We start from the raw sequence: 14,659 nt of genomic DNA, 5'->3' as shown, positions 1-14,659 counted from the left end.
ACCTGTATATTATATTAATAAATAGTAACACTTTGTATCAGTTAGATAACAATGAAAGTAAGTATTTCAGTTTCATTTCTAAATTGATTTTAATTTTAACGAAATAGCTATTTCTATTTTATTGGGTTCCCCTTTTTGGAGTACAAAATATATTCTCATTTTCAACAATAAATTTTTAAAACCTACTTTTTAATGACCTTTTGCATTTTTGGGCAAATCTAGGGATTTTCGAGTACTGCTGGGGAGAACAAAAATGTTTACAAAAAGACAATGTTTATAAAAACAAGGTTTGTGCTTGTACACTGCATCGTGGGTAAGATTAAAACATATATAATCAATGTTATTACAAACCTGTTCCTGTTCCGCGCAAAACACCCCGAAAACTAACTGAACGCTAAGAAATCATTGTATTTTTGATATCCATAATAGTATGCATGCAGTATTTTAAAAATTTATTCAAGAAACCAGATTGTATTTGGCATAGCAATGAATATGTCCCCTACACTATACACTCAAGGAAAAGATCTATAAATAAGTTGCACAATCGCCTCAACCTGTGATAAAAATCTTACGAAAACAGCTTTACACTAATTCCTGTAATGTTTTCCTCATTCTTGGAGATAATAATAATAATTGGCTAATTTATATAGCGCCATTTTCGTCAAAAATCACCTCAAGGGCGCTGATATTTGAAAATAACTTCGCTCAAGAAATTTTTGAGCACAAGACAAAAGGATCCTTGTTGACAAAAGAAAATAGAAGGGTAAAATGAAAAGGACATTGACATTAAATAGGACGGCTTTTCAAGAATATATTTATTTTTGTATAAGGCAATTCACCCTTCAACCAAAAGAGTGCTTATATTTGTAAACCGGTCAATCTTTATTATGAGGTTAGGAATGAAAAATAAATACCAGGTAATTTGTTCACAATTTTACTGTAAAAAAGGTGACTTGTTTGCAGAAGAGAGAGACTACTTTTAATGTGCCTACAAATCTGGTTGGTATTGCGCATACACCTTATGTGACCCCACTCCCCTCATATTTGTGAAATTGTAAATAGCGTTCAAACTCGACAGTGGGACTATAGAACTTCCAATATTTCAATTCCATCATTAGAAGCTGTAATTGTAGATTTTGCAATGATGAGGACTTTTGTAATATTGAACCCACAAGTCTGGGCACATACTCAAGGCTTTTGACTAAATATAACCAAACAACAAATAATAAACCATCATTCACAAGTACCGGGAGTATTACAGCAGGATACACATATATGACCGAGTTCTCGAGTATTTAAAATATACGAGACCTTTTATTATTGCAAATTGCAAATGCATAATTTAAAGTTAGAGCAAGTACTCAAGATAAAATTTAATCATAGTGAACAGAACAAAAAACACTAGGTTTGCCACACAAGGAAAAGCAAAGGTTTTCAATGTAATCCATTCATTTACTGAAATAATCCTCCAGTCCACTGAAAGGGAAAGGAGAGAAGCTAGTGGTTCAATTGTAGATTTTACAGTTATGTTCAGATTCGACCGGAACATCATGGTTAAATAATCCTTAACAGTCCAAGAGGGCTTTTTCTATTTTTGCGGTTTTTTTCGTATTTTCGAAGTCACTTGTGTCCGTAACAGCATATTCAAAAAAATATTTATCGTGTATGTTTTTTAGATACATGTATGTTATATACAACCCGTCAAAAATAAATAATCTAAAAAAATATTTTTCTTACTTTACAGCAGTTTATAAAATAGTAGTTTTCAATAAATCGCCAATCGACCTCAAGATTACTTTCATCTGCTACTACATACAACATGACAAAAATATATAAAAAATATTTTGTAATAGAACATATCTCAACCCATAGGACCCAATTTTTATATTTTTATATAATAGCTAAATAACTGTGTGATATTATTTGGAAAAACTATGTAAATCAACTTACTTTGAAGTCAATTTTATGTATTAAAAAACAGCAATTTGAACAAAAAAAAAATACCGTATAATTAAGCAGTATTTATACTATCTTAATTGATAAATTAATTTAAGGATTTAATTGGTAATATTCTATATTCATTTAAACCCAAACACATATAAACGATGGCATTTTACATATTCAATCATAACGCGAACATCGTTCGCCACAAGAGGTTGTCTCGCGACGCTGTTTTCTGTGAAGTAGTATTAAAAAACGTAAGTGTATTAGTTAATTTTCGATATACGTATATATTGAAGACATAAAATCAAAACGTAGAATTTGTCCATGTAATTGGAAGGGAGCGTGTCAAAGGTGAACAGGAATGTGAATAGCGTGGAGGCGAACGTTGTTGAGATGATTGTACCTTATCATGTACTACCTTCCAGCTGAACAATATGTAGCAGGTCTTAGTTATTGTAACTCATCTCATCTTTGCCAGCGCCCGCTGTGGATATGTACGAACGAGACAGCAGTATTATAATTGCTTCCATCAGTATAGAAGAACAGACGTATCGTATTTCATGTGACTAGTGTTATAGGGCTGTGCAAATATATGTTTAATTATAATAATAATTTGATTATTTAATTTGGCTCTTCGTGAATTGAACAAATGAAAATAAAATATAATTATATAATATAATATATGTATATATTTTTTTGTAAAGGGTAAATATATGACTGTTTTAAGTGTTGACAATAATTTTTTGTCTATAACCATTATTATTATTTATGATTTGCTTAGTTAAATTAAGTTCTCTTGAAAAATTAATTAGAGGTGAAAAATATTGTTAAATTATATCTAACCCTAGTTATTCTTTGAATATATTTGTTAATTTAATTTAGAATTTGCCATTTTTGAAGAAATGAAAATTAGCTTACTATTTTTTTTTTCAGTGTATAAATATGGGAAACAAATGGCATTCCAAAACTTTCCGTCAGCTCAACAGAAAGAAGAAAAAGTATGATTTTTTTAATATCTTTATAATATAACTACTTTAAATATATTAAGACTACTGTTATTAATAAATACCATATCAAGACCTAAGACTTTACCCAGAAATTCTTGAGATTATTTTACGTTAAAAATGTAGTTTTCATTTTGCCACCCGCTGACATGTTTTCAAATAAAAAAACAAAATTCTTCAACTTGTCGCCACCAGTTACAACCGTATGCATCATGGGGTATATCATCATTCTGTAAATTATGTTGTATTATGTTCCTTATGAAAAAAACTGTTGTTTCTATTGAAATTGGAAAACCCTACAATAACTGTACACAGTTTATTTCATATCTTGAGAGCTTCACTTACATTCATGCATCTTATCGTATAGTATTATTTTATTGAGTAAAGTGGGGAATTACTTAGCTATTTACATCAGTTCATCAAACATGGCTAAAGCAATTTTAAGTATCGTTTTTTTTGGTGGAAAGTACATTTCACTGTGGAAAGTACGGTAAATGTACTACTGAACTGAGTTTTATGTTCATATGAAAAATGCGTGTATCTATTTGTGAAATAACACGAATTAATTCAATACACGAAAGAGCTCAAATCACTTGTACCTTAGCAATTCAGCATACACATAAATGTGAATAAAGAACATTCAATTACAAGATTTCTAGTTCTTTAAATATTTTACCTACTGAAATTATAAACGGAATCAACATAATTGTTGGAGACATGCTAGCTGAAAGAAATTGTTTGTATTGGTTTAAGTTCTGAAATACTACTTTATGTAATGTTTTATTGTTGTTTTTATGTTTTATTTTATATATTTATGTAGTACAATCTATGGAATATTAATATCAGAATTTTTTAAAAAAGGACCCGTTAGTCAATCTGCCAAAAATTGGTTTTCTCGGGACGTTATAAAAATACATATATAAAAATACATAAATATTGTCAAAAATTCGTAAATCATTTTACTGCCAGACTTTTTCACTATTACGATCTAGGCAAAAAAAGAATAGCACAAAAGTTCTATTATTTGGAATATTCCAATCTGTACATATCCTTTAAATTAATTTCCCACATCAGAAACACCAGATAAAGCAAACAACACTGTTTTTTTATATGCCTACTCACTGTAAAAACCAAAACTTTTAATTAAATAAATGTATTCTCAACTTTGTTTTATATTTCAATGTTGTGACAGCCTACTCACTGTAAAAACCTAAACTTTTAAATAAATAAAAGTATTCTCAACGGTGTTTTATATTTCAATGTTGTAACAGCCCTAGCAGCAGTCGCAAGTCGGCCGCTGGCGAGTGTTTTCATCGAAATGAAATATATCCAATATTTGGGGAAAAAATATTTTTTCCTAAATTCTTACAATTTTATAGGGAATTTTAGTTTACATGTTAATTAAATCAATACCTCTCTAATAATTATTTCATATGGAGAAGATGCAGATTTACATAAAACTTGGAGATCTCTTTCGACATTTATGTATTTGGAAACTAAAATAAGCATAAATAATAGTGGTTAAACCCAGTAAAAAGCTCATAGTTTACTTATAAAATCAAGTTATTTTAATCGTGGATATCCGCCAGTTTTTAAAAAGCCGTTCATATAATGTTTATCAACACATTAGGGAATCTCAAGGGAAAATTCCCACATTGTAGGGAAAAATTGAAAGCCAGCTACTACATAAACAGCCAAGATAAAACACGCTATTTTTAATTTGTCATCGGGAATGTTCGTTGTTGTCGATCGGGAGACCTCGGGTGTTTATGCCGGGATAGTACGATCTAACCACTTGTTCAGTAGCTTTTGGCGGAATTGTCTACAAAATACGACGAAGGCGACACAGTCGACCAATTTTTTAACTATTTTAGTAAATTTCGACAAAATCGTTATCTCTGCTACCCTCTTAAAACCCGCAAAACCAACATTTTGGTTGGTAAAAATCTGTTATCCTAATCTTGTTATTGAATATGGGAGCATTTTTCAGGTAATTTTCTTTACTATACGACTTCTATCAATTTCACAAGAGCCAATTGCTGGTATATAGACAAGTTAATAGATTCATGCTAATCAGGGAAAGGGGAACAAATCAACTTGATCTTCCCACTTTCGGTGATTTGTTAATAAATTAACCTTTTTATAATGGCGTGCAAATTGCAAAAAAAAAACTTAACACCAAATCCGGTAAACAAAAGTTCAGGCTTGTTTCCAAAATGTTATATTTTGTTACACTATTTAGTTTAGACACTTTTACAAATGTGTTATTATTTAGCCATCTCACTCAATTTTAGCTTAACTGCTCAGAAAGGTCCCATAATGGATGCTGAAAACCTTTGCCTTACTTTAGCAAATTTAACTTTTGTGCGCATGCTCTGGTTATTTCAATGTGCACTCTTCGGTGGTCAATGTACGACTGATATTATTATTATTCAAGTGGTTTAACTCCAGCTCGACGAAATGATACGAATGATAGAAGTGTGTCAAGACCAAGTACTTTGGCGGTCCTCTCTGCCTACTTGCTACTACTGCGGAGGGGTAGGCAGAGAGGATGGTTAGTTAGTTAGAGAGTAGTAAAGAGAATACATCTCTGCTCCTCCGAGTAATACAAACAGTAACAAATGATACGAATGATAGAAGTGTGCCAAGACCAAGTACTTTGGCGGTCCATCCTCTCCGCCTACTAGCTACTACTGCGGAGGGGTAGGCAGAGAGGACGGTTAGTTAGTTAGAGAGTAGTAAAGAGAATACATCTCTGCTCCTCCGAGTAATACAAACAGTAACAAATGATACGAATGATAGAAGTGTGTCAAGACCAAGTACTTTCTCTGCCTACTTGCTACTACTGCGGAGGGGTAGGCAGAGAGGATGGTTAGTTAGTTAGAGAGTAGTAAAGAGAATACATCTCTGCTCCTCCGAGTAATACAAACAGTAACAACACAATATAATGAAAGTTTATCATTATAAAAGAAAGGTTTATATATATAATACATGCCTATTATATTTATTGAAAGTAGAGAAAAGTCGGCCAACGCCGGGTACACGTTACCTAGTAAATATTAAGTAGGATCAAAATTATCACTTTTTATAGTTACCTATACCCGCCTCCCAAATTTAGATCAACTATTGCTACTTTGTCCGAAAACTACTGAGAGAAAATAACAAAAGATAAAATTATATTTACTGAAGTAAATAATAATAATATTATTATAATACTTTTTGAATAACAATGTTATATACACCTCTACATTCTACGCTAAAATATTGATCATCTTTTATTTGCCAAAACACGTTTCTTATAGGATTATTAGTCACGGTCGGGCGGAGAATATTTCAATAATTGCAATGTACTTTTCCATCAGGCAGTGAGATAATGGCGAGCAGTTTCATTGTAGCTGGGAGCACATTTGAAATCTGCCTTAATCAAACCTGCCCGAGTGTTTCTATTTTAACCTAACTTTTGCCAATGAGCTCACATCCGGTTCATTAACCTGCACACGAGAGATGCCAGTCACACAATAACACACCACCGTGCAGTGGCTTTGAAAGGGCGTGCAGGGATTAACTAACGATGATTTCTAAAACTTCAAAGTGATTTTAATTCAATGGGAAGATATCGCATTACTAGCATTACCCTTTGGCACCAACAGCTTTTTATTACGTTCCTACCCACGGTTCTTTTCAAGACCCGGTTTCACTGTTTCCTTTCCTAAAAAGCATCTCCATACAGCTTCTGGACCTCGTGTGGCGTTAATATATAAGATAATGGGCTTTAGGGAGAATAATCCCAGTAAACTAGCAAGTAACTACTTGCTCTAGTTCAGCTCATCATAATGGTACTGGATGTATAGTGCATCCTAATTTGGTCATCAAGATAAATCTCATACTAGTTAAAAGTTGTTAATTTAATCTGCCGTTAGTTTAATCTGTTGTTTCCACTAAGGTCAGCTGTTTTTTATCACGGTAGTAAAGAGAAAATAAACCGCAGCAATAATAATAACATAAATTTTATGTACAATCGGCGGAATTATTATTATCGGGGATTGGATTATTATGAAGAAAATGTGAAAGTGCTTACCTTTACGCGAAACCTTATCGGGGTGTTGAGAACGTCGAACACGACGCCTTCCACAAATATATTCTGCACAGAATTGTCACGGTCAGTAGTCCTCACAACACAGCGGGAACCTCTCTCCACCAGGTTCACCGGGGGGCTGGCGTCCCCGATTATATCATACTTTTGCACACCGAATATATCACCGTAAACCACTGACTCGGATTCCGGCCCGTCTAACTCTACCACCACACGACCGCGATCCGCTTGCTTTATCACTCCGGGGAGATACAATCCCCTCTGCTTGGCCAGAACGCGATAATCACTCCACTCGGATAAGTCCACACAAGGATACCCCGAGTTGTTCTGAACGGGCGACACAGATCTCCGAATCACTTGATTTTGAGGTTGGAATTCCGCAGCGACGGTCACCAACCCGTTGTTATTGGCGCAGCTCCTTTCGATTTCTTCCAATTCGGACGGATCGAATTTTCTCTTTTTTGGTAACTTTCTGACGGTGACTTGTGTTGGCGGCACTGTCTGCCCGCTGGCCCGGGGCTGGCTGCTGCACATGGCGGCCGGCACGTTGGCCCGCTGAAATGCCTGGTGAGCGCTCGGGTTGGCCATACTGGAGCCTGACTCGAGCAAGTTGGAAGAGCTCAGCACTCCCGCTGAAATGCTGACGGATCCCACACTGCTGATGACCGATGCGGGGATCTGTGGACATACAAAACTTATTACAATTGGTACCTAGTGTTTAGTACTTTCATAACAAGGTCTTCTTCTTTAGGCATTTGAAATAGCTTGAATTTTCTAATATCAAAGAATCAAATTGAATCATAGAGAACATGGATAAATAAAATAAAACAATTTGAATTGCTGTTTAAAACAATTAAGAAAGGATGATCATATTATAAATTAATTAATTTACAAGCCACATTTCTGAATTTGATATTCCTGCTAAACAGCAAAAGTAGATTAGTACTGAATGAACTATCATTTGAAGGTCAAGTAATGATCATAATGCGGCAAATACAATTATAGTATCAAGGAAAAATAAGTACCTGGTGGTCAATGTCGGGGTAAGGATAGTTGGAGGGTAGCCGCAGAGGCGCGTCACAATCCGCGTGCTGGCGCTGCATCCCCTCCAATCTACTCCTCTTCCTTCATCATCTGAAACGTCAGAACAAAGTTGTAACCGGCAAGCAAAATCTCCTGATATGACAGCTTGCAAATATCTACAGATTGGATAAACTCACCTATTGATAGTGGGTATAAAGTAATGAGTTTGATTTTATTTAACCCTCCAGATTTCAATGACGTCATGATAGTAGATGGGATATTCACAATGTTATTAAATAATAATAATATTTTTTAAGTCAATTCTACATGCCTCTGTTCCTCGTAAATGTGTTCTCAAGGCCAAAGTCAAAAGGGTATGAATCATTGTATTTTCACCTCGTGTTTACTTGGAACTTATTTGCCATGAATCTCACACAATATTGTGACAAAGAAACATTTGACAGAACATTTAAATTCTGCATTTGTACCGTAGTTAGATATTTGCACACTTACGCCATGTTTAAAACATACACACGCCTCGTGTTCAGCATATTCTGCACTGGGATTAAAATGCAAGTGGAAAAACCAAGTGATTTTAAATTAAGAGGATAATGCATAACAGTTATTAAATATAATCACGTTGTTAAATATTTTAGAGGATTGTACAATTGATAGTTCAGACACAACTAGTAGAATTGTATTTATACAATTCTCAAAAGAATTACACTTTACACAACATCATGATTATATTATCACATTTATAAGAAATATGATACAATAAAATAGATAACCACATGTGTATTATATCTTGTCAACATATACAATATTTAAAAAAATAATTCAAGATAGAATTAAAATTATTATCAATATTAATTACCAGAGTTGTTTTATTGTGATAATAGTAGTAAAATCCCAGTTGACAAGATGCTAGAAGTTTGATTCCGACGTTCTTCATGTTCAAATGACAATCGGAATTTGACAGATTACGCTTGAAGGCGATGTGTGTCGAGGTAGCAGGAAAGTGTATCTCAATTTGGATTGTTCTCATGAAATGCATCATATTTAAGATGTAAAAATGAAATCTAAATAGTTTAGTTCAAACAGTAGCACTGAGACCTTGAGTAGCAAACTCATTACAAGACAATTAATTCCTCCTAATACGGCACATTATAGTGTACACAGAGAAAGAGAATATAGGAACCTACCTATTTAGTGGCTTCCATTGTTTTATGCACACACAAGGGACACAATGAAGTAGTCGAGCTGCAAACTGCAATATGGACGTGTTGTAATTATAAGAAAATGAAACGGATGATGTAAATTATCGATATGCAACACCGCAAGCCTCGGCGACCCGAGCAGAGTTGTAAAACAGTGTTACTATCCAGACCATCGTAGTATTTCCAGAGCCCCCCCTCCAGCAAGCTTATCTCTATCTCCCAGAGTCTGACAGTAAATAAACATTCGCCTTATTTCCGACCATATTTCTATTCCGCAACGCCACAAATACACGTCGTTTCAAACACCACGTTTATAAGCGATTTTACTAGTATCTGATATATTTGGCCAAGGAATTACGTCTCCAACATTTTTATGAAATATTTGACATCCAGCAACACACGAACACCCACATCAAAAATCCAACATTGCCCATGAGCTCTCCTAAATCGATGTATCCCCGTTCCTCTCACATGTATGCGGTACGCACATATACGTGTGTACAAGTGAGATGACTATAGTTGGAACATTCAATCCGCTGTGCGTAATGTCCCTTCCCCCGCTATGGAGTATAGAGCAGAGCAGAATAGAGCCACAGACGAAGTTGAATGGACCTAAAAGACGCGCTCTGCGATTGGATCGATGGCGGTCACGTGAACAAGGAAATGATCGGCCGACGCGGGCGCGCTTTTCAAACAGACTACTATTATATATGTATATTATGTTAATATCCCTGATTTTAATATACTGAAAAGTACTACCATAACAATAATTATGAATATTTTATAATTGTACCATCCTTATGTAGTATTACGATACTCCTTAGTTAAGTTTTCCTTAAAGAGTCGCGAGATAATGATCCATTTCAAAACTGCGCAAGACAGGGCCCGCCTTACATATAGTATCTTTGTTTGAACTTCCTAGTAAGTATTTAATTTACCGTGTCCAAATATCACCAGTACCTTATTACGTTGACAGAACCTGTTATCATTCTCTGCCGCCTTGCTTCAGCCCAGAACAGAAGCGGGACGTAAATCACTTCAAAAATGTAACGAGGGTTCCTAACCTGGCACTGGGCTAGTAACAAAACAAGAACAGGTAGGTAGACACGAGATCTATACAAAACGAGATGGGTAGAGGTGGTAGCGGTAGAGTGCATTACAGAACCACTAATACTTCTGTACACCCACATTACTACAATACTATACCGAGAAATGTATTCAAATAGCTAGTCCCCCACACATGCAGACATTATAGACAGACACGCGAGCGACATCTTTGTTGTATGGGTTGGGCCGCTGGGCGCAAGTCTTTTCCTGTAAAATATCGAAGTTCTTTGTCTGAAAAGCTATTAGCAGGAACCTTATTAAGAAGAATTTGCATATTTATATTATTATGTAACTTTTTGATTTCAGGCGGATAGGTAATAATAAAATAATAAATACTAAAAGCTTTTTTCCCAGTCGGACTGGAATCACGCAAACCGAAAAATGAACATTCAAATAATATTATAGGTAGGTACTTACATAACAAAAATTACGTGGGAGGAACACATTCACCGGATTTTTTGTCATTCTTTATTTTGAGTCGTAGGTTGTTGTTGGAGACTTTTTGTAGGGCTTAACAAATAGTCAACGCCCTGACAAACTGGCAAAATATATTTTGTTAAATTGGCGATCCAATAAAGGTAGTTTTTTTCGGTAGGTAGGTAGGTACCTATCTAGATTACAAATGTATCTGTTCTCACCCTCGCTATCGCAACGTGGCAATTATTCACGAAGGCCGATATTGTCCAGCGTTTTTTAAGGTTTCAGAACAGGTGGAGTATGAGGGATATTTTGTAGGATTTTTTTATAATTTCCTCATCTTCATGTTTGTAGACCCCATACTCATGTTTCTTGATTTACTCGTCTTCATATTGATTTCCTCGCCTTCATGTTTGTTGTTTTCCCATCTTCATGTTTGTAGATCTCATTTACTTGTTTGGAGACCCCATCATAATGTTTTTGATTTCCCCATCGTCATGTTTGTAGACCTCATCTTCATGTTTGTAGATCTCTTCTTATTGTTTGCTGATTTCCTCGTCTTCAAGTTTTTGGATCTCATCTTAAAGTTTGTTGATTTCTTCATCTTTATGTGTTTATATCTGATCTTCATGTATGTTGATTTCCTCATGTTCATCTTTGTTTACTGTAGATTGTTGTGTTGGTGTTACTTCATAACTTCAAACAACATCTTACATACATTTATTTATTTTTTAAGTTTTTCTTTTATACATAAAATAATATTATCTTTTCATTTAAAAATAACTACAGATTATTTATAAACAAGTTTTGGTGTGTTCACAGTTTTTTGTAAAATGAATAGGTACTTAAATAAATGAAAAACTTAAAAATTTTAAGTTTTATTAAAAAGGAGTTCTACAAATTAAACTTGAAAACAATAGACAAATAAAAATTGTCTTACATGGGTCATTCTGGTTTATTTATGGGTAATTCCGTCGTTTCGTTTAAATTTGAATGTTTTGGCGGATTTTGTTTTTTGCGTTTCTACGATATATTTTTATAGAAATGTATTCCTGTATCTATCACGGTGACCGGATAAATCAGCACAATGATAATTCATCACATCTTTAAAAAGTTATATAAAGTCATGGAAAGTGATAAAACAAAAACTTTATTAACTGGGTTAAGTAGGTTAGGTTAGGTTAGGTTAAAAAAATCTTTTCATCGTTTCTAATGACTTTATATCACTTTTGAAAAGTGTGTTGAATTTTCACTGTGTTGAGTTATCATGGAACCATATATCACATGTAGTAACGTGAAAAGGGCACGTATGTACAACATTGAGTCATGAAGAAAATTGATGGAAGGTTACAGGGCGTCGCCAGCCTCAAAGCTAGGGGGGGCAGCTTAATTTTTTTATAGAGCTTACAGGGAAGAAACAAAGATGTAGTCAAAACAAATTAGAAATAAGCTTACGTGTACCCGGCACTGCTCGGGGTTATGAACAGGGCCGTTTTAAGCCGTGAAGGGCCCAAAATCTTATTTCGTATTGGACTGTCAACTGTAGATTAGAGAGAAATATTGATAAGAAAGCTTAGAAATTGGTTTCTCAACTGTAGCCACTAAATTAAAAACAGAGTATTTGAAAGACCGAATACAGGTAACAAAAATTAATAATCAATTTTTAAAACCAATGGAAAATAAATTAGGAGTACCACAGGAATCAGTCCTTGGACCTCTATTGTTCATACTCTATATTAATGACATGATGAAAATATTTTCAAAATGCAAAGTACGACTATTTGCCGATGATAAACTAATAGATATAATTGGAGGAGACTATGAAGAACTAATACATATTTTAAATAATGAACTCGATAATGTATTAAGATGGCTAAAAATAAATAAGCTCAAATTAATTACAAAAAAAAACAAAATGTATGCTAATTGGTTATAAGAAGATATCCAGTGAAAGCAAAATCAAAATTGATCGTGAAATTATTGAAAATGTTACCGATATAAAATACTTAGGAGTTATAATAGATTCCAAACTCAACTTTAACAAACATGCTGAATATACCCAAAAGAAAATTGCAAAAAGATATCTTTTTTGGGAAGAATTCGCCAAAAACTGTCCGAAAAAACTGCAATCACCATTTATAACTCCATTATTACTCCACATTTTAACTACTGCTCAACTATCCTTTTCCTGTGTAACGACCGAGAAGAAAATAAATTTTAAATTTTCCAAAATAGGGCAACGAGAACAATACTTAGACGAAATATATATTCAAAAGTAAATAAAATGTTAAAGAAACTAAATTAGCTAACGGTGAAACAGATGTTGACCTTGAACACGATGATATTTGTACACAAAATAGTAAACAACCTGCTACCCAAATATTTTTTAAATAAAATTTTATACAACAAGGACATACACAAACATAAAACAAGGACGTGCAATGAAATCAGGCTACCAAAAGAGGACAAGGCAAATACTCAGAATAGTATTCTGTAAAAAGGTATGAAATACTATAATGCGCTGCCGGAAAACCTAAAGTCTGCCCCAATTGGAAAGTTCAAGATGTTGTGTAGGATCCACATAAAGCAAGAAAAAATATAGTTTATTTATATGTAACAAATTAACTAGTAATTTTTAAACTTAAATGTACAAATTACTAAAATAAAATTGATAAATAATAAAAATAAAAAAAACCTAGGCGATTTTTTTCTAATGTGTTCCCAATAGGGGTAGGTATGTGATGTATTTTATTATATATATTTTATCAATACTAAAATACATCATATACCTACCCCTATTGGGAACACCATAGAAAAAAATCGCCTATGTTTTTTACTATTAATTTTATTTTAGTAGTTTGTACATTTAAGTTTACAAATTACTAATTAATTTGTTAGATATAAATATACTATATTTTTTTCTATACGGAACTTTTAAAACAACAACAACCTTTGGACAAATGCACCGAATTCCCACCCAGCGTCGCGACTTAAAACTACTGCTAGAGAAGTCCTCCATCATTACACAAACAACATTTTCCACTTGATTTTTTTTCAGAGTTCTTTGTCCTCAATGTTTACCAACCATTTTCACAGCATCCCCACAGACGACATATGGAACTTATTTCCCTGGCAGGGCCCCCCGTCCGAAGTTGGGGCTCTAGGCCGGGACCTCACGGGCCTAAGTGGAAGAACAGCCCCAACCGAGAAGACACGATACGTCTATCTGTCACTCACAATGTCGCTCTCCGCGTCTGTCTGTTTGTGAGCTTAGTTCTTCTAAACTACGCTACGGATTTTGATAGGGTTTTCACTATCATTTAGAGAATTTCATTCGAAACGTTTATATACATATTACATGCTTATTACAATTACAGTATGTAGAGAAATCACGTAACGCCGGGTACACGTCAGCTAGTTTATTATAAAAAAGAGATTTGTAGTTTTAGCGCCAGTCACAGAAGTTTTTTTTTTCCTTTAATTTTTTTTTCACCAATTTGTTTAGGGGAGACAGTTAACTAGAAATTTATAACTGCACTCGGATAGCAAGAATGGTTTCCCTTCAGTTGCGTATACAGATGAGTTCGCAAATCGAAGGTTAATCCTTACTGCTAACCGGTATAGGTTTTTTTTTTTTTTTCTTTTCTTATTATTTCTGGCTTTCACCCTTCAAGGGTGTTCTTGGCCATCATTTAAAATTATTGAGAAATGAAAGGTGAATTTAAATATTAATTTTATTTAAATGGGCAAATTTCAAAATTATAATGAAAATTGGAGTCGATTTCAGACTTAGAAGAGATGAGATGTTGAATGGAGGGGAGGCAATTTTAGATAAGGCTTGATAGAAGAGA

The 14,659-nt window shown here is 34.0% G+C and overlaps 1 protein-coding gene across 6 annotated transcripts in view; it reads right to left on the bottom strand.

The window, feature by feature from the left end:
* The window catches only part of cic (Putative transcription factor capicua), a 101,888-nt gene extending 92,105 nt beyond the window's left edge, over nt 1-9,783 (bottom strand). For all 6 annotated transcript variants that reach the window (XM_089640528.1, XM_089640532.1, XM_089640531.1 and 3 more), the window contains exons 1-3: nt 9,270-9,783; nt 8,067-8,175; nt 7,027-7,719 (exon numbers count right to left, since the gene is read on the bottom strand). In XM_089640528.1, the coding sequence (XP_089496654.1) occupies nt 7,027-7,719; nt 8,067-8,144 (771 nt within the window). In that variant the 5' untranslated portion in view covers nt 8,145-8,175; nt 9,270-9,783. The remainder of the gene's footprint in view (nt 1-7,026; nt 7,720-8,066; nt 8,176-9,269) is intronic.
* Nucleotides 9,784-14,659: the final 4,876 nt, after the last annotated feature.

This window comes from Hesperophylax consimilis, chromosome 15, assembly GCF_061612785.1.
Source record: "Hesperophylax consimilis isolate HC1 chromosome 15, BYU_Hcon_1.0, whole genome shotgun sequence".
Classification (NCBI taxonomy): domain Eukaryota; kingdom Metazoa; phylum Arthropoda; class Insecta; order Trichoptera; family Limnephilidae; genus Hesperophylax; species Hesperophylax consimilis.
This window is presented reverse-complemented; position numbering and strand designations above follow the sequence as displayed.